Genomic DNA, 20,237 nt, shown 5'->3' with positions numbered 1-20,237 from the left:
CATTTGGGACTCCAGCCATCTCGTCCGGTGGTTGCTACCGAACCAGCGATCAGCAGCTAAAGATGGATGATGCTGCACTTGTTAGATACTAGGTCCCGGGAAAATTACGGTTACACGCACTAGAGAAATGTATAGATGGAACTGCTATCGCTTTGGGCTGTGATGCCATGTTTCGCGAGGAGCAACTTGGATCTCAGTTCGACCCCCACTACTGCTGAGACGTAAAGCGGCCAATAAATCGTATGTTTCCCCCAATCATCTCCTAGATCTCTTCCACGGACGCATCTTGACAGTTCATTTTAAACCAAGTTGCGCGATGGCCTGCTTCTGCTTCTGATCGATTCCTTGCCACGCCCGGTATGGGGCGCCAAGCTCTTAGTCACGTGACTCAGCGGATGAGAGCTACGTGAGCGATGCGTCTATCGCTGTTACTGGCGAAGCTCGGACAAACAAGGCTCTCGAAACACTCCAACCACAACCATCATTTCGTCCTCTTCTACCCTTCCTGATCACTGGCAAAACCTTCGACGTCTCTATTTTCTCGCTTAACATCATTCGCCATGGGGGACGTCGCCGTGGAGAACCCGGTCAGCGCCCACTCGTCTTACACGAAGGCAGCTCCCTTGGATACGATTCCGAACATCGATTCGCTCGAAGGAACTGGAGTAGATGATGGTGATGAATATGCCACCTTGAAGAAATTGCAAAGACACTTGGAGTATGTGTTGATCAAAAGTTGAAGCCAGCTGCATTAGCTGACCGATGGACTACAGATACATCAAGCTTCAAGAGGAATACATCAAGGATGAGCAAAGGTTTGTGACATTGCGCTTCGGTGGAATGCTTGTCTAACTATATTGAACAGGAGCTTGAAGAGGGAGCTCGTTCGTGCACAGGAGGAGATCAAGCGGATACAGAGCGTACCTCTGGTCATAGGCCAGTTCATGGAAGCGATCGATCAGAAGTACGGCAGTCCTCGAACCATGGCCATCAAGAGTCCAAGCTAATGACAATACTAGCACCGGTATCGTCCAGTCGTCGACCGGCTCGAATTACGTCGTCCGCATCCTCTCTACCCTCGACCGCGAAAAGCTGAAACCATCATCGTCCGTCGCGCTGCATCGCCATTCCAATGCCCTCGTTGATATCTTACCACCGGAGGCGGACTCATCTATTGCGATGCTAGGCGAGAACGAGAAGCCAGATGTTACATACGCAGATGTTGGTGGTCTTGACATGCAGAAGCAAGAGATTCGGGAAGCCGTCGAGCTTCCTCTGACACACTTTGACCTCTACAAGCAAATCGGTATGCCCTCGCTTTCTCGTTTTTACATTGCTCGTGCCGTGTCTAATGTCCGTCTCCTCTTTTAGGTATCGACCCGCCTCGTGGTGTTCTCTTATACGGCCCTCCGGGTACCGGAAAAACCATGCTGGTCAAGGCTGTTGCAAACAGCACTACGGCCAGTTTCATTCGCGTCAACGGCTCGGAATTCGTACAAAAGTATCTTGGAGAGGGTCCCCGAATGGTCCGCGATGTCTTCAGAATGGCGCGGGAGAACTCACCGGCAATCATCTTCATTGACGAAATCGATGCCATTGCTACGAAGCGTTTCGATGCCCAAACTGGCGCTGACCGTGAGGTTCAGCGTATCCTGCTGGAACTTTTGAACCAGATGGATGGTTTTGAACAGACAAGTAACGTCAAGGTCATCATGGCTACCAACCGAGCAGACACCCTCGATCCAGCCTTGCTTCGGCCCGGTCGTCTAGATCGAAAGATCGAGTTCCCATCTCTCCGTGACAGGCGCGAGCGTCGCCTGATTTTCTCTACGATTGCATCCAAGATGTCCCTGTCTCCCGAGGTAGACTTGGACTCGCTCATCGTCCGAAACGAGCCGTTGTCCGGTGCCGTTATTGCCGCAATCATGCAAGAAGCTGGTCTCCGCGCAGTCCGGAAGAATCGATACAACATCATCCAGTCTGATCTTGAAGATGCTTACTCCGCTCAAGTCAAGACCGGGCAGGAAGCCGACAGGTATGTAGCCTTTCCTTAACCTTAAGAGGCTCATCGTACTAACCATTTCCAAGGCTCGAATTCTACCGGTAATTTGCGAGTCCTTTCTGGTTGTGACTCTGGTTGTGAGGGGGTACCTACGGCTGTGCATAGCGAGAAGGTAGAAAGCAATAAACTGTATAACCATGATCTTTGGCTAGCAGATGCAGTGCAATGGTCGCTTGTTTGTTCTTCAAGTAAGCTGTAGAGGCTTGTCGCGATGAGAAGAATGCTCGAGAGGTTGAGTATATATGTTCCACATCCTAAATTTCGAAGTAGCAGCCACAACACCCAAGGGCGCGAACCCTAAAACTACCTCTCCGGACCCAGAGTACCAGGTTATATCGCATCTCCCTGCTCAATAAGATCGCTGATGACGTCGCGCATACTTTCTCAACTGTCTTCCATGATGCATTCATATACCCCGTTGCAGGTGTATCTGGCTTCTGAAGACTTTGCCATGCTGGCTAGGTCCCACCCGGACTCGGACAAGTCTGATATCCCATATTGCTATGGGCGTTACGGCTCGACGGATGCCGAGAGGTAGAATACGTATGGAGGTAATGACGGGTGGACGATATCCCTTCCAACGATAATGGCATGTTCTACCCCCAGCTTGATGAAAAGGATCCCAGTGATCCCTTGAAAATGGTTGCGAAGGCGCTGTGTGCGGCAGGCCTGAGTAAATGGAAGCTCAATGCCAGTTGAATATGTCAGCGCTGCCTCTCCGTTGGCATGGGTTCAGCGTTGAAGAGGCCATATAGAGGCTTTGGGGTTGGCTAGGCTGAGAGGGATGTGTTGCCAAGGATACGTAGTACCCATGTAAGGCACGAGAAGAAATGTCTATGATTAAATATATGATCATCAAAAGTACTAATATCACGACACTCGTTTTATTTCATGTCCCAAGCAATGCCTTGCTGTGAACTATATTTCGTTCCATGAAGCTGCCCCCAATTTCGTTGCTCGCAAGGTTGACTTCACTCTCCAACCAACCAAATCCCTGTCTGTCCTGCCACCGGCCTCGCTAATTATAGCAACGCCGTTCAGACAATGAATAGGTACTTAGCTCGTGACCCCTCTCTGCCGTCCAGCTTGCGGGGAAGGAACCTAATCCTGGAGCAGAACACCATCTTGTACCTTTCCTTGCTGAACACGAGTAACAACCCATTCTCAAGACTCAAAATTGCTCTGCCCTTGTCCCCTGCTCAACAAAAGCCTTTTGATCAATCGCCCGCATTACCAACAAGCTCTCAGCGTTTCGCTGTTGGAAGGCCCAGCAGAATACGCGGCTGTTAGCAAAAAGACCCCGTGAGGTCTTATCTAAAAGCAACAGAAACCAGGCGTGTTTGATGCCATTCTTCTACAGCCGAGCCTAGTTTGAGATGCCAACGAGCTCCTTTCAGCCATATGGGACAATCTAAGTTCAATCCGCCAGAAGAACTCGTTGGTCCAATCCTGTCGCCGGCTCTATTTCGACCTGAACACCTGCCTCTACGAGGATGCCATGCAGCACCATCTTGACCACGCCTGCCAGTGGACAGCGATTCATGTCCGCGATGACACTTTGAAGAAGCTGATGCAGGTGGGTCTAGATTTCACCTGCAATCGCATCGCCGCAACGGTGCTCCTTGTTACAGCAGCTCAACACGGACATGGGGACTTTATACGTTTACTGCTAGGGCATGGGCTCACGGGCATGAATATGCTTTATCGCGTTGCAAGTGCGATCGCTTGTGCTGCGGCCGGTGGCCATGAAGATGGCGTTCGCCCGTTGCTGGAGCATGGCGGCGTAATTGATAATGGAGGTTTGTACGGAATTACCACGTTACTGGCAGGGGCACGACTTGGCCATGAGGGGATTATGTCTTTGCTGCTTGAGAAGTGCGCCACTGAACCTAACTGCTCTGTGGCATGCAACGGAATGTGGCCGTCTAGGAGTTATGAAGCTCCTACTTGATCGATTACCCAAAATCCGTATCAATGGTGACGGCGGCCAGAACGATATTTCATTGTTTCGAGCTAACGAAACGAACAATGAGCCAGCTGCTGAGCTCCTCCTCAAAGCAGGTGCTCCAGTTGTCCCCACTCCCAGACATGGGAGGATGCGTAACACCATTCTGCGAGCAAGTTCGACTCGAATGTATAATCGCGCTCAGTCACACCCCAGGGGACCCCTCGAGATCAATCGTAACTTTCCAACGGGCTTGGACTTGGCTATTAGCCATAACTTGACCAATATGGTTCGTCGGAAACCCTGAAAATTTCGGGCGCCAGACGGTATCGTACGCAACAGAACATGGGAATGACGAGATGGTTGAACTCTTACTAGAGCAACGTGTTGGCGGCTTTTCGCGTTGCTTTGAGCCGTGCAGTGTCGCAGGGCCATGAAGGGATAGTCAAGCGTTTATTAGATGCAGGTGCCGATCCCAATCAGTACCTGGGTACTGACTCATCTTCTGCTGCCATGCGCGGCCATTATGCTGTTGCAACCTTGCTGCTTGAGAGGGAGCAAGTGCGCGGGCCAAATCTAGCAGGCTTATAGAGCCACCAACTCTGAAGCCGGCGATTCCGACTTCAACCAGGTCAACGGCAAAGATCTGGACCTTGACTCGCTTTTCAGACGTTGGATCAACTGATTGGGAGACCACAACTTGCCAGGATAGACACGAGCGCATCTAGCTCAGAACAAACCCGACGGGCTCACGCGGTACAAATTACTTTCTGCAGAGAATGATGGAGAGCAAGCCATCCGAGCAGCGGGCCTAACCTAGGGTGTTGTGGGTGCCTGGCGATCCTGTTTCAGCGCCTCAGGCTGAAAATGAGTCCGGTGTCACGGGTCCCCAGTCCGCCTGATAGAGAGGAGCTGCTGCCGGCGCTTATCAAGATGCATGCTATCTTCAAGAATGAAGACAACGGAATAAGAAGAGTATTGATGGATAGCCAGAACCATCAAATATCGCATATTGTAGCAGCTGAGAGAAAGTACCTCGGAGCATATTCCGTATCCCGTGCTCTGTAAGACCAAAACGCAGTTACCTTTGCTCTGCCTGAAGGCACCCAGGCCGATGACGCAGCTGGGGTCGCAGTGATTGGCTGCCCCCGGTGTCGCTCCGCAACCAGGCCAGAGCAGGTCAGCCGGAACCTGAGCACGACTACTGCATCATCTCACCTCTCCTCATCTCTCTTCTCCAACTCCTTCCTATCAGCCCTCTGCTGCTTCCATCATCGTCCTGGTCCATATTCGTAAAGTCCATTCTTTCATTTCGTTTTCTCGCTCATTTTGTGCTTTCGCCGTCCACCATGAAGGCCTCCTTGCTCACAGCTTCCGTGCTGCTGGGCTGTGCCTCCGCCGAGGTTCACAAGCTTAAGCTCAACAAGGTCCCTCTGACCGAACAGTTTGTGAGTCCATCTCAGTTGGCAACGACGACGGAGCAGCTACTGACCATGTAGATCACTCGCAATATCGCCGACCACGCAACTGCCCTCGGCCAGAAGTACATGGGCCAATTCCAGCAGCATGTGCTTGAGGATGAGCCCGCCAACGCCATGGGCCGCCACGACGTTCTGGTTGACAACTTCATGAACGCGCAGTGTATGTTATACCACTAGGATTCTGTATTTGGATGGTACTGACATTCGAAGACTTCTCTGAGATCAAGCTTGGCACGCCCCCTCAGTCCTTCAAGGTCGTCCTTGACACCGGCAGCTCCAACCTTTGGGTTCCATCATCGGAGTGCGGCTCCATCGCTTGCTACCTTCACCAGAAATATGACTCTTCTTCCTCGTCGACGTACAAGAAGAACGGCACCGAGTTTGCCATCAAGTACGGATCCGGCAGTTTGAGCGGATTCGTCTCCAAGGACAACCTTGAGATCGGTGATTTGAAGATCAAGGGACAGGACTTCGCCGAGGCTACCAGCGAGCCCGGTCTGGCTTTTGCCTTTGGCCGTTTCGATGGCATCCTCGGTCTTGGCTTTGACACCATTTCTGTCAATGGCATCGTTCCCCCCTTCTACCAGATGATTGAGCAGGGTCTTCTTGACGAGCCAGTCTTTGCTTTCTACCTCGGAGAAGCCGACTCGGAGGAAAGCTCCGTGGCTACCTTTGGTGGTATTGACAAGGACCACTACGAGGGTGAGCTGATCAAGATCCCTCTTCGCCGTAAGGCCTACTGGGAGGTTGACCTCGACGCCATTGCTCTTGGCGACGATGTCGCTGAGCTCGACAACACTGGTGTCATCCTTGACACCGGCACTTCCCTCATTGCTCTTCCTTCCAACCTCGCTGAGATGATGTAAGTCACCGCCTTAAATCCGTGTCTCGACTATATGCTGACAGCCACAAAGTAACGCGCAGATTGGTGCTAAGAAGGGCTTCACTGGCCAGTACAGCATCGAGTGCGAGAAGCGCGACTCCCTCCCCGACCTTACTTTCACACTTGCCGGCCACAACTTCACCATTGGTCCCTATGACTACACCCTCGATGTCCAGGGATCTTGCATCAGCGCCTTCATGGGCATGGACTTCCCCGAACCTGTCGGCCCTCTTGCCATTCTTGGTGATGCTTTCTTGCGCAAGTGGTACAGTGTCTATGACCTCGGCAACAGCGCCGTCGGTCTCGCCAAGGCCAAGTAAACGACCCAGACTGCTATATAGATGTAGTGTGTACCCTACATTATCGCGCCTTGGTCTTCTTAGGCGCTTGTGTGAGAGAACAGTTCTAGGTGGGACACCTTGGCTGCTCTTTTTACAGGTGTTTCAGAGCTCAAAGTAGCTGTGGCTTTCATTGTTTCCTGAATTGGCAATTCATTGTGACCATGTTGTGTTTCATCGTTTATCTCGCCTGAGCTAGTGTACTCTTTGGCTGCGAAGTAGCATTTAGACCTGAAGTCAGGAATGGCCATCTCAATCATCAAGATTACAGCGTAGTGGGCTTGGAATGTAGTCCGAAAACGTATATATATATATCTTTTGAACAATGAAATCCGAAGGGTCTGGAGCCTGCGCCGAGTGTGGCACCCCCGCACGAGACAGCTGCCGACCGCCTAGCGAACCCTGGCTACTGCCTTTGCTGCCTTGCCGAGCTGGCCGCCAACCTTCTTTGAGCCTTGAGGTCACTGACTTCCAACTCTCTTTCATCACCCCATCACCACGCCCGGCTCCATTCGCAACCCCTCCTTTGCTTTCTCGCTGTAACACAGGAGACTATTTATAAACCCTCTCACATCACCTACTTGCTGTGGAATGCGACAAGCTCTTTGTTGATTACGCTCCTCTTTTCTCTGCCGTTTTCCCGTCGCGTGCGCCTGTAGCTACCAGCTACAACAACCCACACCCCTGATCTTTTCTGCGCGACCTCAATCAGAAAACAACGTGCGTCCGCCTAATCTACGCCTGCACTCGTGCCCGACATCTCCGTTCCCTAGGCGGCCGTCGAAGGCTAGACGTTTCGGCAACGGCAACCAAACCAAACCCTCACAGGCGACGGGCATGGCTCCATAGCTGTCGGACACGATAACACACTATAACTACCGCCGCTCGCGGCATTACCTTTACCCCCAATACATATTCAAACAGCGAAGGATACGAATCCGACGAGAGACACGCGACGAACACAAACACCAGATAGAGCATGCTTCTTCGTTTACCGCCAAGCCTCCACTACCCCATCACCGTTACGTCGTTGCTGAAACAGCCGGGTGATGAGGTGGAGAGGGATGAGGCGCTCTTCTGGTATGTGTACCAGACTACTGTTACGGAGGGTGATGGGCTGGGAAACAAGGTCGATGTGAAGCGGAAGTTTCCAACTCGGTTCGAGTCGACTGTTGATGGGTCGATCGTGCAGTGGAAGATCAGCAAGGGGGATGTTATAAATGGACCGTGAGTTTGGACATTTGTGTAGAGGTTGTGGTTCTGGGTGCTGACGTTGGCAGTGTTGATATTGTTGAGATTGATGAGCCGTGTGCGCACGAGGTGCAGTATGGTGGGCTTTGCGCTGAGTGTGGGAAGGATATGACTGAGTAGGGGATATGAAATTTGGTTGATTTGGACCTGTCTAACCGGTTATAGGGCGACGTATAACACAGAGATTACGGACTCGATGCGCGCTCCAATCCAAATGACGCATGATAACACCGCTCTCACAGTCAGCGAAAATGAGGCTATACGTGTGGAGGAAGATGCGAAGCGACGTTTACTGTTTAATCGAAAGCTCTCGCTTGTCGTCGATCTCGATCAAACAATCATCCATGCGGCGGTTGATCCTACAATTGGCGATTGGATGGCAGACAAAGACAATCCGAACCATGCAGCTGTGAGTGATGTTCGGGCGTTTCAACTGGTAGATGACGGTCCTGGAATGCGCGGCTGTTGGTACTATATTAAGCTGCGTCCCGGACTAGAGACATTTTTACAGAACGTCGCCGAGATGTATGAGCTGCACATCTACACTATGGGAACCAGATCATATGCGCAGGCTATTGCTGGTATTATTGACCCAGATCGGAAGCTCTTCGGTGATCGTATCCTGAGTCGTGACGAGAGTGGAAGTTTGTCCGTCAAGAACCTCCATCGGCTCTTTCCGGTAGATACCAAGATGGTCGTCATTATCGACGACCGCGGGGACGTTTGGCGCTGGACTCCTAACCTCATCAAGGTTGTCCCGTACGACTTCTTCGTGGGCATCGGGGATATCAATTCGAGCTTCCTACCGAAGAAGCAAGAGGAGGAAGAAGCCTCCGAAAAGAAGGAGGAAGCAAAACCAATCGCGCCTATAGAACACGTCAATGGATCTACAGAGAAACCCGACACGACAGAAGTATCAACGTTGGAGCAGCTGGTGACCATGGGCGGCGGTAACAATCCACAATTGCTGCAGGAACAAAGCAATGCGCAAGACGAGACGATAATGCACCAGGTTGAGGACCGTCCGCTACTACAAAAACAGAAAGAGTTAGATGCCGAAGATGAGTCGATGGCAGAGTCTAGCGACTCCAGCCTAGACGAGTCGCAAGATCCGTCTAAGCAACGCCATCATCTACTGATCGATAATGACCAGGAACTGATCAAATTGTCGGACCGGCTAGAGCAGGTCCACAGAAAGTTCTACGAAGAATATGAGAAGAAACGCGCGCGAGGCCTAGGAGGACGCGTGGCAGCGTTAAGAGGCGAGAAGGCCATATCAAAGGAGAAAGACGTGGATCTAAAGCTAGTGCCCGACGTCAAGGACATCTTGCCGGAAATCAAGCGTCGCCTTCTGGGCAATGTAGTCATCGTTCACTCCGGGTTATGGAAACTAAACGAAGACACCGCCAACCTGGAAATCACCCTTCACGCAAAGAGCTTTGGCGTCCAATTCGCAAACAAGATCACCCACAAAACAACCCACCTCCTAACCGCGGGCAAGCGCACCGCCAAATTCCAAGAAGCAACGCGATACCCACACATCAAGATCGTCCGCAAACAATGGCTCATAGACAGTCTCGTGCAGTGGAAACACTTAGATGAGACACCTTACCTCCTCCCAATCCACCCCAACGAGCGCGGCCCGCCCATATCCCCCACCTCGAAAGAAATGGCCGAAAGTTCATGGCTTTCATCCTCCGACGAAGCAACAGGCGACTCCTTCCTAGACGATGACAACGAAGAGACCGACGAAATCCTAAAGTCCTCCGGGCTAGACGATATGTCGCCGATCGGGTACGACCAAGACGAGGAGGCAGCCGTGCATGAAGAACTCAAGGAGTTCCTAGGCAGTGACGATGAGAGCGAAAGCGATAACGAATCATTCATCGACCGAGACGAACTCCCGCCCACATCAAATCCCACGCTCAGCCCCGGCAAGAAGCGGAAGCGCGATGACGAAGGCGAGACCGATGACGACGATGACGAGCCTCCAAATCCTGAGACCCAGGCCGAAGGCGACGTCCCCGGCTCGCGCCTCTCACAACGCATCAAGCGCTCCTATGAACGGAGTACATCGTTAAAGGAAGTTGCTACCGCAAGCACAAGTAATGGAGCCGGCCGGGGCCCTCAAGCTGAAGCTGATGTTGACACTGGCGCCGGCGAAGAACGCCAACCAAACGTCTCCTTCCCCGAAACAGAAGAAGAAGCCGCTGCCTCCCGCAATCCAGACTCCAGCTATCCCCCGGACCCCGTCGAAGATGAGGACGAGCTCGAACGCGAGATGCTTGCGGCGTTTGAGGACGGCGGGTACGATTCCAAAGCTGAAGAGGATATTGCGGATGATGAATAAGACTTCTTCTAATCTAGGTGTTGTTGCTTTTGCGGGATCTTGTTGGCATGACATCTACTCAAGTACATTTCTTGGTGAAAGAGGCCATATACTATGTTTTGCTTGTGCATTTTCCATCTACCACACTCTGACGCTACATACAGCCCAGGGAGCGAGCAGGCCGAGTTGTTCGGGTTGTGACTGACCTATGAGCGTCCATCGATCTTCCGAGTCGAGTTGGCTGAGACCCAGATGAGATCGCATAGCGAGGCGTTGGTGGTTGTGAATTGTTTCCGATTTATGTTCTAAACCTTTCATTGTTTTTCTTTTCTTTTCTTTTTTTATTACATTTCATCTTCAAGTTATCTATTCAGATTGATACATATGCATTGCCTGGTTGAAATACGACATGGGTTGACTGGACCAGGCCAGGCCAAGAAGGAGAAGGGGAGGGGGCGCGTAACTAGGGTGGTATCTTGATTATTGAATATTTGAAAATAAATGAACTGAATCATATGCGCTTTTCTATGACTATACCGCTATCTTCGCTGTAATCTCTGACGCCAAATGTGTTAGGCACCTGTTTCATGTCGCCTTACTCCTAGTCGGTGATTGCACATAGAGAATCTTATATATACTAAAGAGTACTCCGTACATATATTATCGAAAACCAACGCTCAAAATTGAAATATATACCATGCACCACGTTATGCACCGCCAGCATGAACGTAAACATAACAAACATAACATAGCAGACAGGATAGTGTATATAGCCCTTATACATGACATTGCATCGCATAAAATCATATCAAATCATAAACTGGATTCATCAATCAATCACTCAACCAATCGTGCAGTAAGCCGATCAGAAACAGCAAGAAATCGGCAGACGGGAGGCGGAATTCGAAGACGAAGATAACTTGTTCGAAATGGATCGGAGTGGGATTAGAATCACAATCAGAATCAACATCAATGATGGACATCCCGATGCACCTTCCAAGCCATAACAATCATCCAAAGAAAGAAAACCGTATTCACCAGCTCGAACGCAAAGGCCGTTCGCCAGCAGTTGCCTATGCCGCAAACACACAATTAGCTTCACACCACTCACCAAACCAAGAAAAAAAAACCCCAGATGGATGTGAATTCGGGTGGGAAGAACATACAAATATTACTCTGCGCAATCCAAGCCATGGTATCCAAATTATCCCCCCCAACGCGATTCCCATAAACCCACCTGATACAATTATTATTGACGTTCGCGACAACGCCGAACAATTGCAGCGCCGTCTCAATCAGCCCCGTCAGCCAGAGCGTGAAGAGGATGAATGTGCCCACGAGGATTATCCCCGGCAACAAAAAGCCCTGCGCCGCGAGGACGAGCACGAAGATTACGAAGAAGAGGGAGAGGGAGGATGTTGTTAGCATGTAGGGAAAGAGCCTAAACCATCATACTTATTAGCAACTGTTGTTGTGGAGGGGTTTTGTATGTATAGGTTTAGGGTTTGGGAAGGTTTGGTTTGGGGAAGGTTGAACGTACCATGGAACACCAAGACCCAGCTCCGCCTGGACGGAAATAAACCAGCCGAAGATTCCGAGGCAGATGCAGGAGGCCGCGAGGACCATGAGGATCCAGATGTTGAGTTGGATTTCGGGCCATTGGTAGTGTTTTGGCGCGTGGCGGCGGGGCATCTTGTCTATTTGTTTCCCAGCGTCGATGTAGATGAGTAGATGTAGATGGAATGGCGATAGTAAAATTCGTAGCCGTGTTTCGTAGTTTGGTCGAGTTTATATTGGGTATCAGCGATGGCGAAGAGGGGTATACCGTCTCATATCAATCCCTATCCCAAGTCCCTATTCCGATTCCAAACAGCGGTATGTATCGAGCCCGATATCAAATGCAAATGAATGCAGGGCAACCCGTAACGAAGGTATAGATATGGTCCGTAAGAAATCGATCTATCTCATCGACCACGCCAACAGCACCGACTGGACTGCGTAGACCGTTTGAGGAAGGCGTCGAGAGGAGTCGGCCTCAGCCAGCGCATCTGCGCTGTCCGGAGTGAGGCTGCTCTGCAGTCTAATCGGTCTGACTCTGATGCTGTCGCTGTTGATGCGCTGGTTGTGATCGGCGTTACATAAGCGGGGCTGTTAGTTGTTGGGTCTTCAGGGTTCGGGCTTGTTTTGGGCGTCTTATTGGGCTTGGGGTTGGGAGTCGAATTGGAGACTCGGGGTGTGTAAATTTGGCGATGACGATATTGTGAATAGGAGAAATAATTTTGAGTTGAGGTGGAAGAATGGGAAAGGGAAATTGGGGAGGCGGGGATTGTTTTCTATACTGCGGGCTTTGAGCTTAGAGCGAAATTGCGGTGGCAGGGAGTCTCGAGCCCATCCCGTCCTATTTAGCCTGACAGTTCAGACCGATGATCTCTCATTAATCATTATTGTTGTTCTCGTCTAAAAGTCTTGCTCTAGTACAACCAAAGAACTGTAACTGACACTGACACTATCACAGCAAGGTATCACCCAACGCACTGCGCACCAACGAGCACCCCGTCCGAATCGTCTCCGACGCTCCCACTTCCTCGAGGCTCGGGTTGACCTCGACAAGGTCCATTGAGATGAGGTTACCTGTCTCGTGCACACACTCGCAGATGAAGTCTCCTTCGCGCAGAGTCAGTCCACCGCGCACCGGAGTTCCCGTGCTAGGCGCCCACTGAGGGTCGAGCGCATCGACGTCAAAGGACAGGTGAATGGGAGTGTCGTTTCCGATGTGAGCGAGGGCCATCTCGACCACGCGGCCGATGCCGTGGCTAAACACATAAAAGTCAGCTTTCTCGAAACAGAAAGGGCGTTGAGGTGCCATACCGATCAACATCATGCATACTGAATGCCTTGATCCCATTCTCCCGCAACAACTTCTTCTCACCGCGATCAACATCCCGGAGTCCGATGTACACCAATTTGCGCAAGTTGACCTTGTGCTCCTCCTTCAGCCACCCAAAGATATCCCTTTTCTCCTCCTTCGCCAACCCCGTCAAGAACGCCATCGGCATCCCATGAATGTTCCCACTCGGACTCATCTCGGGAATGTTAATGTCCGCATGCGCATCCACCCAGATAACACCAATCTCGCGTCCGAGCCTCTCGCGCGTCGCGCGCGCAATACCACTGATACTCCCAATGGCAATCGAGTGGTCACCGCCTAGCGTGAGCGTGAACTTGCCGGTCTTGGAGTGCTCGTAGGTCTGCGAGCTCAGGGTTTCCGTCACGGCGCTGACGGCGCGCGGCTTCTTCATGCCCCTGTGGTCGGGGTCTTCTGTGGGGATCTGCTCCTCGTAGTAGTGGACCTTGTTGTCGTAGTGAACGCCGTAGTCTAGGTCGTCGCGGAGCTGGTCAAGGAGGCCGGCTTCGATGAGGGCCATGGGGGCTGCTTCGACGCCGAGCTTGCACTGGACCAATTAACCAACCAACTATATGTTAGCGTTGTTTTCGATTATAGACATGACCCCTGCAGGAGATGCGAATGCAGCGTGATCTTGTGTCATGAACAAAAGGAAGAGTACGTAGTACTGCAGCCTGCAGTAGATCGACGTAGGTAAGAGCCGTGGGTATCCGTACCTGGCCGCCATTAAAGCCTACAGCGACAACGCCGAGCTGGTTCGGCTGCGAGAGGAATCTCTGCTCGATAGTTGGGGGGGAAGTCATCTTGACAGCGTCTGTAGTATGAGGGAAGTAAAAGCAAATGAAGAAGCAACGGAGATAAGATCTGCGATAGAAAAAAGCAGACTAAAAGATTCTAGAAGGCTGAAGTGTTCGAGTGGGTTGGTGGAGCTGCCGAAGGAAAGTAGAGTGAACGAACACCGAAGTACAAGAGTAGATAAGGTGCAACACCTTCAATAGACAGAACAGCCTTCAAGACAGAAAAGTTGAGAGACTGAAGAGAGGAGATGGTCTTGAAAAGAAAGAAATCAGTTCTGCTGAAGTGAGAAAATGAAATCGCCTTGATCAAAGGACCGCGCTTGCTTTATGTCTCCTGCGGCCGTGGGGCATCGCTAAGACCTGCTTTTAGGGAATGTGCCTTTCCCCTAAGTACAGGTCGAGGAGAGAGACGGCAGCATCCCACTCCACCACCCGAAGATGCCAATTTTTATTAGCAATGCAATCTGCTCGGATCAGATAGTGAAGCAGTGATACGATGGGGGGTATGTTGATAATTCAGACTGTGAATGTTGTTGGGTATCATTGTTTTATTGGTGTTGATGTCACCGGTATCTATACAACCCAGCTAATTATGTATATATACACTCTACCGTACAGTGACTATCGTACATATCGTTAAGAGCCCAAGATAGCTTCCCGCAGAGTCGCATCAGCCTTTTGCGCCTCGACGCGTCCCTTCTCGCCCATACGCATCATCTGCCCCACGAACCAGCCAAGCTTGCCTAGCTGGCCTTTGCTGCGGATCTGCTCGACCATTTGCGGGTTCAGCTCTATAGCTGCCTGCGCAAGGGCAATATATTCCTCCTGTGAAAGCGGCCGAAGAATCAGGTTTTCCTCCTCGAGTAGCTGGGGAATAGGTCGCTCGTCTCCGTCAAACACCATAGCTAGCACCTGCTTGGCCGTCGCACCAGTGATTCGTTTCCTTTGAAGCTGGTCAATGATTGTTGCGAGCGAGCTTGCCGTGATTCTTTCGGCGTCCCAGGGTTGATCAGCCTTGGTCAGCAAACCGCCGACTTCGTGGAGGACCCAGTTGCCAGCTACGCGGCCAAGACCGCCTTGGGACTTTGGGTCGACGTCCTGCTGGAGATCACGTAAAATGTCAACGACGTCCTGATAGTATTCTAGTCGTGCACCGTCTTCGAGCTCAACAAGTGGCTTTGCGTCTTCTATGGGAAGACGATACTCGCGGACTAGCATGTCCATTAGCGCGTCCGGAGCCGCTGGTAGATGGTTCGTGAGCGCCGAGACAATATCCTCACCGATTCGGAGAGGCGGGATGTCGGGGTCGGGCATGTACCGATAGTCAACCTCGCCCTCTTTGCCTCGAAGCTTTCGTGTTTCGGTGCATCCAATCGTCCAGCCGCGAGTCTCGCCTTCGATGACACCCCCGCTCTCTAGAACAGCAATTTGTCTGTTCTTCTCTGCAATGATGGCATCTTCAACCGCTTTGAAACTGCTCAAGTTTTTGATCTCAGTGCGCTGACCAAGGCCCCCAATGCCGCCGTACTGATGGGCGCCTGGGTCGTCTCCCCGCAGACGAACCGAGACGTTGGTATCCGCCCGCAGGCCACCCAGTTCCATTCCCGTAGTCACCGCGCTACATGATTGAAGGGTCGCCTGAACCTTGCGAACAAACGCGGCGGCCGTAGCGGGAGTATGGATTTGCGGCATGGTGATTATCTCAATGAGCGGGTGGGAGACACGGTTGAAGTCGAGGAGCTGCATGGATGAAGTATATTCGTGTGACTTTGCTGTATCTTGTTCGAGTTGGATCTGCTTGATACCGATGCGAACCCAGTCTCCATCTTCAGGCGCAATTCCATCATGGCTGTACAGATCGAGGTAACCGTTTCTCGCAAAGGGTTCTACTCCAATCAGTATCAGTTCACGATCCCAGATTAGCCTCCTTACCGTAGTATTGTGTTATCTGGTAGCCCGCTGGCTGATCCTGATAGAAGTAGTGTTTCCGGTCGAAGCGACTGACCGGCTGGATGTCACAGTTTAGAGAGATGGCGGCACGCAGGGCGGGAAGGAGAGTCGCTGCTTGAAATTCCTAGACCACTATCAGCATGTTCCACCCATTACCAAGTTCTCTATAGGAACCAACCGGCTGACTGCCCGGAAAGGCGAGGTCAAATAGAGCGACGTTCGAGTTGGGAATTTTGGAAAGAGAAGTGGGAGCTCCTGTTCACAAGTCAATGTCCACGCATCATGCATCCATAATTGATCCTTCATACTCGAGAATAATTTTGCCTCAGTGTTCAGCTGGGCATGAATTTCTACGCCCACGGTCAACTCCCACTTCTCCCGCGACGCTTCCTCCTGCTCTCGTCGCAGTCGCTTTTGAGATTTCACGGCTTTCGCATCTTTTTTGAGCTGCTTGCGGAGGGGTATCCGGTCTTGCGATTCTGTGGAGGATGTTTGAACGCGGCGAATAGGTGTTAAGGTCTGTTGGCGGAATTGAGGTAGTCGGGGAATATCATGATGCAGGCATCGCGGACAAGATGGGGAGCGGACGGTCGCGCGGGTGCAATGACGTAGGCATGATCGAAGCATAGGGAGCAGCCGATTTTTGGAGGAGAGCGATAGGTTGTTGAGTGGTGTGGAGAAATCAATGTTGTCTCGCGATGAAGCTCTTCCGGAAGCTTTGGATTTGGAGATCGATCAAGCTGTTGATAACTTGATACGGTATAAAACGCGACGATAGCTTATGTACTATGATGGATCGGGTATGGTACGGTAAGACTCACCGCAGCTGCTGCCTCAGGCTGTGATCGCCAACTCTATAGATCGTCAACAATCCCTGCCATTCCATCACAACACAGGAGGTACGAATCTCGGTATGATGCTTCACAAAGTACCAGGCTGATTCAATAGTGTAACTGGGCGTATGCAGACCGTGTCAGGGAAGAACAGGTGGAGGATCCGAGGAAGAGGGTCTGTTTTGCATTGCTGGGACGGAGAATCTGATACATCGCTGAGGCGGGCTGAGCATCATGCAACTGCAAGTAAGAGATCCATGGATTGAGATCATACTGGGGTAGCCATTACAATCGATAAGCAAGGAGAAAAGTATCTAGCCTCAGCGACCAGGATGCGCGAGTGGCCGCAGCGAGTGAGCGTCAGACAACGCATCGGCTGTACTCCAGCGGGTGTTGGTGTTGTGCAGGACTCCATCGCTTTCTAGACTTGCGCATCTCCTCCGTTTGTTAATTCAAGTTCCCATTGAAGACTCTGACAGTCGCATTGCACTTTATCATCTATCACCTTCTCTGGAAATATATCCATATCAGTGAGTGACAGATCCCAGCGCGATCTGTAACACTTGGCGCAGGTCAGGCGCGTGTGGACGAATCGAGCCCCTCCATGATCTTCGCCCTTGCCCTCAGGTTCGTCTCCATGAAACTGTGAGAGACTGAAGAGAGGACAATCCTGACAATTCCCGGGGCCGTCTCTCGTCATCTGCTTATCGGGGGCCGTTTGCTCCTGTTTATTTATATCCAAACCTTCATCCTGGGGCACTCACTTTGTCTCCTCGTCTATTCTATACCCAACCCTTAACGCAGACCGCAGGCGGCTCCTCCCAGTGTTTCCCCACTCTCGCTGCTTGAATCTGTTGGCGCTTGTTGCCGTTCGAACTATTGATTCCTGGAGAAAAATTACAAAAGAATTCCAGGCGCCTGAGGGTTCGCGCATCTCGTCCTACATTCTTCATCGCCATCCGTTTGGAATTCCTGTCGGCCTCCGTGCTCCCTGGATATGCGCCTATCTTCGCTCTCTCCCATCTTATTTCTTCATGTCCTCGTCTCTTCCATATCACCGGGTTCCCTGGCCTGAAAACAATCGGCAGAGTGCTAATTTCATTGCCACCGCTGTTTGTTGCGATCCACTATTGTGAACCCTACCCTACCAGTACCGTCGCAATGCCGACTTACGCTGGCTTCAATCGCCCGAGGAAGTCGACCAAGTCGTCGGCGGGCTCTGTCATCTCTACTAGCTCGAAGAGCTCCAAGGCCCCGGTCGAGAAGGCTAAGAAAGACAGCCCTAAGGCCCAGCCCGTCTCGCCTCGGAGCGCGGACTCTAGCGGCTCTGGCTATACTTCGAAGGCTCAACCTCCGCCGCCACCACCACCACCACCACCTCCTCCTCCTGCTCCAACTGAGGCAAAGGGGAGAGATGCAAATGCGCTTAATGTGTTTGAATACCTTGAAACCGACAGTGAGACCGACAGCGACTCGGAGGCGACATCGTCCGACGACGATGATTTACGCCCTCCATTCCCGCCTAGCTCTAAGCCAAAGGCTGCTCCTACTCGGCAACCAAACACGGCTGTTCCTGTACAGAATCGCAACCGAGCGCCGTCTGTGCAGACTAAGCAATCGCAACCACTCGGCGCATTCGATGCATCTCCAGTCTCAGCGCCGTTGCAGCTTGCGAGGCAGGGTACGGCTCATCGGAGACCTTCCACTGATGCAGGAAGCAGCGTTGCTGGATCCGTCGCTGGGTCATTCGACAGCTCATTCCCACCTGAGCATCGAAATCTTGAGCTTGTCCCTGAAGATTACTACGCGAGGCCCTCTACTTCTCTTCGCCGGGCCTCTTTCCCACCGTCTCCCCCGCAAAGCCCGGAGGAAGACCTGAACCGCTCTAGCCGGAAGATCAGGCGGAACACCAAGTCATCGTGCCATCCTACGGGTTACGGACTTTTAGCTTGGCGATTGAGTGCGTCCGCAGAGAACAAGGAGTATTCTCTTCCGCCACTCTATCGTCGGTTCGAGGATGTTAATCATCGTGTGCTCCTATATCTGCAGGATGAAATCTCGCAACTGGAGGAAGAGCTGCGAGTGCTCGATGACTACGAAGACATGCAGCGAAGAGGAGCCGCCGAGCAGGAGGGAACGAAGGTAATACCTGCCTCAAGACGCATGGACGTACAAGCGCAGGCCTACTCGTCCCTCCACTACCGACGCGAAGAAGTTATGGGAGCACTGATTCAAAAGACAGAGCAATACAGTACGTCATCCCAAATTTATGCCTCTAGCCATACTGACTTCTAACCACCAGATAATGCCCTCGCCGCATACAGCAAAGTCCTCCAGACGCTCCCCCGCGCCACAAAGCCCGACGTCGAAACCTACCGCAAATGGATGAAAGGCAACAACCCCATCGCCGCCAACGAAATGCGCTTCCTCAATCATCCAAAGGACCTAGTCTCCCTTACACCGCAAGTGGCATCCGCCGACTCCAAAATCACACCTCCCGTCTATTCCGCCATTATCATTGCCTCTGCCGCTATTATCCTCCCACTACTTGCCTTTAGCATGATCGCCGAATTCGCTGGTCGAATTCTTGTCGTTGCTGTTGTTGGCGGTGCGTCTGCTGCTATTGCGGCGCATTATTCCTCGGGTACGGAGCATCTTGTTAAATCGCAGGATGGGTGGCGCGTTGCTGGCTTGTACGTCCCCTCTCTTGTGTGGAAAGGTATTCGCTAATCTTCTGATTTAGATACTTTGGCTTTATGGCCATAGCTGCGCTATGTATCTCTTGATCTATCCTCTCACAATCCCTGTCTTGATATTATAACGATCTAAGCGACACTTCACACAACATATACCCTCACCTCACGCTCATCAAACTTACTCGTATTCCTCTAATTGACCTCGTGACCTCGCGAATCTTCTTAGGTGGCGCGGCGCATCAAAGGCTTGAATTTCCCCTGAAGATAAACCTCGAATTCTAGATGGATGGCGTTTTTGAAATTGGATCTGGCCATGCCAGTTCAAAGCGCACCGGCTTATGACCCAGTCACAACAACAACAACAACAGCAACTGCTATTACTACTACTGCTACTACCACCTTACATTACTCGATTACTTCACGGCTGTAAGTTTGCTATTTAGCGAAGGGTATCGGATATCGGATCCTGACCTTGGACACTGGATGTTTGGTTTATTTTAACCTTTTGTTGTTCGATTCCTGCGTTGTATTTTCTCTACACATTGAGCCTTCATTCCGCATTTCGGTGTACTATACGGAGTACAGTGCAGAGTGGTCATACTTTAATGGACTTCGCTATGGCTTATCTTAGTTGGCAGTGTTTACTTGGTAGGATAAGTCGGGTTTCGAATCAATGGTTGATATACGCAAATGCCAAGCGAGATAACGCATCTTGAACGTCTAACATTTAGCACGTAAAGACGCCGTAGCTAATGCACTGGACAAGG

The 20,237-nt window shown here is 51.5% G+C and overlaps 7 protein-coding genes across 7 annotated transcripts; 4 read left to right on the top strand and 3 right to left on the bottom strand.

The window, feature by feature from the left end:
* Window positions 1-560: 560 nt before the first annotated feature.
* On the top strand, window positions 561-2,107 carry rpt3 (proteasome regulatory particle base subunit RPT3; the record flags this gene model as incomplete). The annotated part of the gene is made up of 6 exons (XM_073760356.1): window positions 561-718; window positions 774-815; window positions 866-964; window positions 1,020-1,306; window positions 1,372-2,035; window positions 2,089-2,107. 6 exons carry the CDS (start codon window positions 561-563, stop codon window positions 2,105-2,107), a joined length of 1,269 nt encoding a protein of 422 aa, XP_073613131.1.
* Window positions 2,108-5,044: 2,937 nt separating this feature from the next.
* On the top strand, window positions 5,045-6,721 carry BDV17DRAFT_158616 (aspartic peptidase domain-containing protein). Its single transcript, XM_073754609.1, has 4 exons — window positions 5,045-5,455; window positions 5,507-5,648; window positions 5,699-6,350; window positions 6,403-6,721. The coding sequence occupies exons 1-4, from the start codon at window positions 5,357-5,359 to the stop codon at window positions 6,689-6,691; spliced, it is 1,182 nt and encodes a 393-aa protein (XP_073613130.1). The 5' UTR covers window positions 5,045-5,356; the 3' UTR covers window positions 6,692-6,721.
* An 807-nt stretch (window positions 6,722-7,528) lies between these two features.
* Window positions 7,529-10,481, top strand: fcpA (protein-serine/threonine phosphatase). The gene is made up of 3 exons (XM_073754608.1): window positions 7,529-7,936; window positions 7,990-8,076; window positions 8,126-10,481. Exons 1-3 carry the CDS (start codon window positions 7,689-7,691, stop codon window positions 10,308-10,310), a joined length of 2,520 nt encoding a protein of 839 aa, XP_073613129.1. The 5' UTR covers window positions 7,529-7,688; the 3' UTR covers window positions 10,311-10,481.
* A 351-nt stretch (window positions 10,482-10,832) lies between these two features.
* BDV17DRAFT_270022 (uncharacterized protein) lies at window positions 10,833-12,553 on the bottom strand. Its single transcript, XM_073758628.1, has 3 exons — window positions 11,830-12,553; window positions 11,456-11,730; window positions 10,833-11,362 (listed from the first exon to the last, which is right to left on the bottom strand). Exons 1-3 carry the CDS (start codon window positions 11,979-11,981, stop codon window positions 11,259-11,261), a joined length of 531 nt encoding a protein of 176 aa, XP_073613128.1. The 5' UTR covers window positions 11,982-12,553; the 3' UTR covers window positions 10,833-11,258.
* Window positions 12,554-12,685: 132 nt separating this feature from the next.
* On the bottom strand, window positions 12,686-14,260 carry BDV17DRAFT_270021 (arginase). Its single transcript, XM_073758627.1, has 3 exons — window positions 13,911-14,260; window positions 13,158-13,741; window positions 12,686-13,102 (listed from the first exon to the last, which is right to left on the bottom strand). Exons 1-3 carry the CDS (start codon window positions 13,995-13,997, stop codon window positions 12,799-12,801), a joined length of 975 nt encoding a protein of 324 aa, XP_073613127.1. The 5' UTR covers window positions 13,998-14,260; the 3' UTR covers window positions 12,686-12,798.
* A 190-nt stretch (window positions 14,261-14,450) lies between these two features.
* On the bottom strand, window positions 14,451-16,741 carry BDV17DRAFT_158547 (glutamyl-tRNA(Gln) amidotransferase subunit PET112). Its single transcript, XM_073754607.1, has 4 exons — window positions 16,250-16,741; window positions 16,120-16,196; window positions 15,924-16,065; window positions 14,451-15,877 (listed from the first exon to the last, which is right to left on the bottom strand). The coding sequence occupies exons 1-4, from the start codon at window positions 16,566-16,568 to the stop codon at window positions 14,628-14,630; spliced, it is 1,788 nt and encodes a 595-aa protein (XP_073613126.1). The 5' UTR covers window positions 16,569-16,741; the 3' UTR covers window positions 14,451-14,627.
* Window positions 16,742-17,822: 1,081 nt separating this feature from the next.
* Window positions 17,823-20,158, top strand: BDV17DRAFT_158519 (uncharacterized protein). The gene is made up of 3 exons (XM_073754606.1): window positions 17,823-19,025; window positions 19,077-19,467; window positions 19,518-20,158. Exons 1-3 carry the CDS (start codon window positions 17,936-17,938, stop codon window positions 19,558-19,560), a joined length of 1,524 nt encoding a protein of 507 aa, XP_073613125.1. The 5' UTR covers window positions 17,823-17,935; the 3' UTR covers window positions 19,561-20,158.
* The last annotated feature ends 79 nt before the right edge of the window (window positions 20,159-20,237 follow it).

The sequence above is a fragment of the Aspergillus undulatus genome, assembly GCF_047715775.1.
Source record: "Aspergillus undulatus strain CBS 261.88 unplaced genomic scaffold BDV17scaffold_44, whole genome shotgun sequence".
NCBI classification, from domain to species: domain Eukaryota; kingdom Fungi; phylum Ascomycota; class Eurotiomycetes; order Eurotiales; family Aspergillaceae; genus Aspergillus; species Aspergillus undulatus.
This window is presented reverse-complemented; position numbering and strand designations above follow the sequence as displayed.

What these genes read in the sequence shown, in the direction of transcription:
- BDV17DRAFT_158616 (XM_073754609.1), top strand. Translation starts at nt 5,357, where the DNA reads ATGAAGGCCTCCTTGCTCACAGCTTCCGTGCTGCTGGGCTGTGCCTCC. An exon ending in TCCCTCTGACCGAACAGTTT is followed by an intron (nt 5,456 to 5,506) that starts GTGAGTCCATCT and finishes CTGACCATGTAG; the next exon opens with ATCACTCGCAATATCGCCGA. An exon ending in CAACTTCATGAACGCGCAGT is followed by an intron (nt 5,649 to 5,698) that starts GTATGTTATACC and finishes TGACATTCGAAG; the next exon opens with ACTTCTCTGAGATCAAGCTT.
- fcpA (XM_073754608.1), top strand. Translation starts at nt 7,689, where the DNA reads ATGCTTCTTCGTTTACCGCCAAGCCTCCACTACCCCATCACCGTTACG. An exon ending in GGGGATGTTATAAATGGACC is followed by an intron (nt 7,937 to 7,989) that starts GTGAGTTTGGAC and finishes TGACGTTGGCAG; the next exon opens with TGTTGATATTGTTGAGATTG. An exon ending in TGTGGGAAGGATATGACTGA is followed by an intron (nt 8,077 to 8,125) that starts GTAGGGGATATG and finishes AACCGGTTATAG; the next exon opens with GGCGACGTATAACACAGAGA.
- BDV17DRAFT_270022 (XM_073758628.1), bottom strand. Translation starts at nt 11,981, where the DNA reads ATGCCCCGCCGCCACGCGCCAAAACACTACCAATGGCCCGAAATCCAA. An exon ending in CTGGGTCTTGGTGTTCCATG is followed by an intron (nt 11,731 to 11,829) that starts GTACGTTCAACC and finishes ATGATGGTTTAG; the next exon opens with GCTCTTTCCCTACATGCTAA. An exon ending in GATTGCGCAGAGTAATATTT is followed by an intron (nt 11,363 to 11,455) that starts GTATGTTCTTCC and finishes TTTGCGGCATAG; the next exon opens with GCAACTGCTGGCGAACGGCC.
- BDV17DRAFT_270021 (XM_073758627.1), bottom strand. Translation starts at nt 13,997, where the DNA reads ATGACTTCCCCCCCAACTATCGAGCAGAGATTCCTCTCGCAGCCGAAC. An exon ending in TAGGCTTTAATGGCGGCCAG is followed by an intron (nt 13,742 to 13,910) that starts GTACGGATACCC and finishes TAATTGGTCCAG; the next exon opens with TGCAAGCTCGGCGTCGAAGC. An exon ending in AGTATGCATGATGTTGATCG is followed by an intron (nt 13,103 to 13,157) that starts GTATGGCACCTC and finishes TTATGTGTTTAG; the next exon opens with CCACGGCATCGGCCGCGTGG.
- BDV17DRAFT_158547 (XM_073754607.1), bottom strand. Translation starts at nt 16,568, where the DNA reads ATGCTTCGATCATGCCTACGTCATTGCACCCGCGCGACCGTCCGCTCC. An exon ending in TGAGGCAAAATTATTCTCGA is followed by an intron (nt 16,197 to 16,249) that starts GTATGAAGGATC and finishes ACTTGTGAACAG; the next exon opens with GAGCTCCCACTTCTCTTTCC. An exon ending in CCAGATAACACAATACTACG is followed by an intron (nt 15,878 to 15,923) that starts GTAAGGAGGCTA and finishes TGATTGGAGTAG; the next exon opens with AACCCTTTGCGAGAAACGGT.
- BDV17DRAFT_158519 (XM_073754606.1), top strand. Translation starts at nt 17,936, where the DNA reads ATGCCGACTTACGCTGGCTTCAATCGCCCGAGGAAGTCGACCAAGTCG. An exon ending in TCAAAAGACAGAGCAATACA is followed by an intron (nt 19,026 to 19,076) that starts GTACGTCATCCC and finishes TCTAACCACCAG; the next exon opens with ATAATGCCCTCGCCGCATAC. An exon ending in GGGTGGCGCGTTGCTGGCTT is followed by an intron (nt 19,468 to 19,517) that starts GTACGTCCCCTC and finishes CTTCTGATTTAG; the next exon opens with ATACTTTGGCTTTATGGCCA.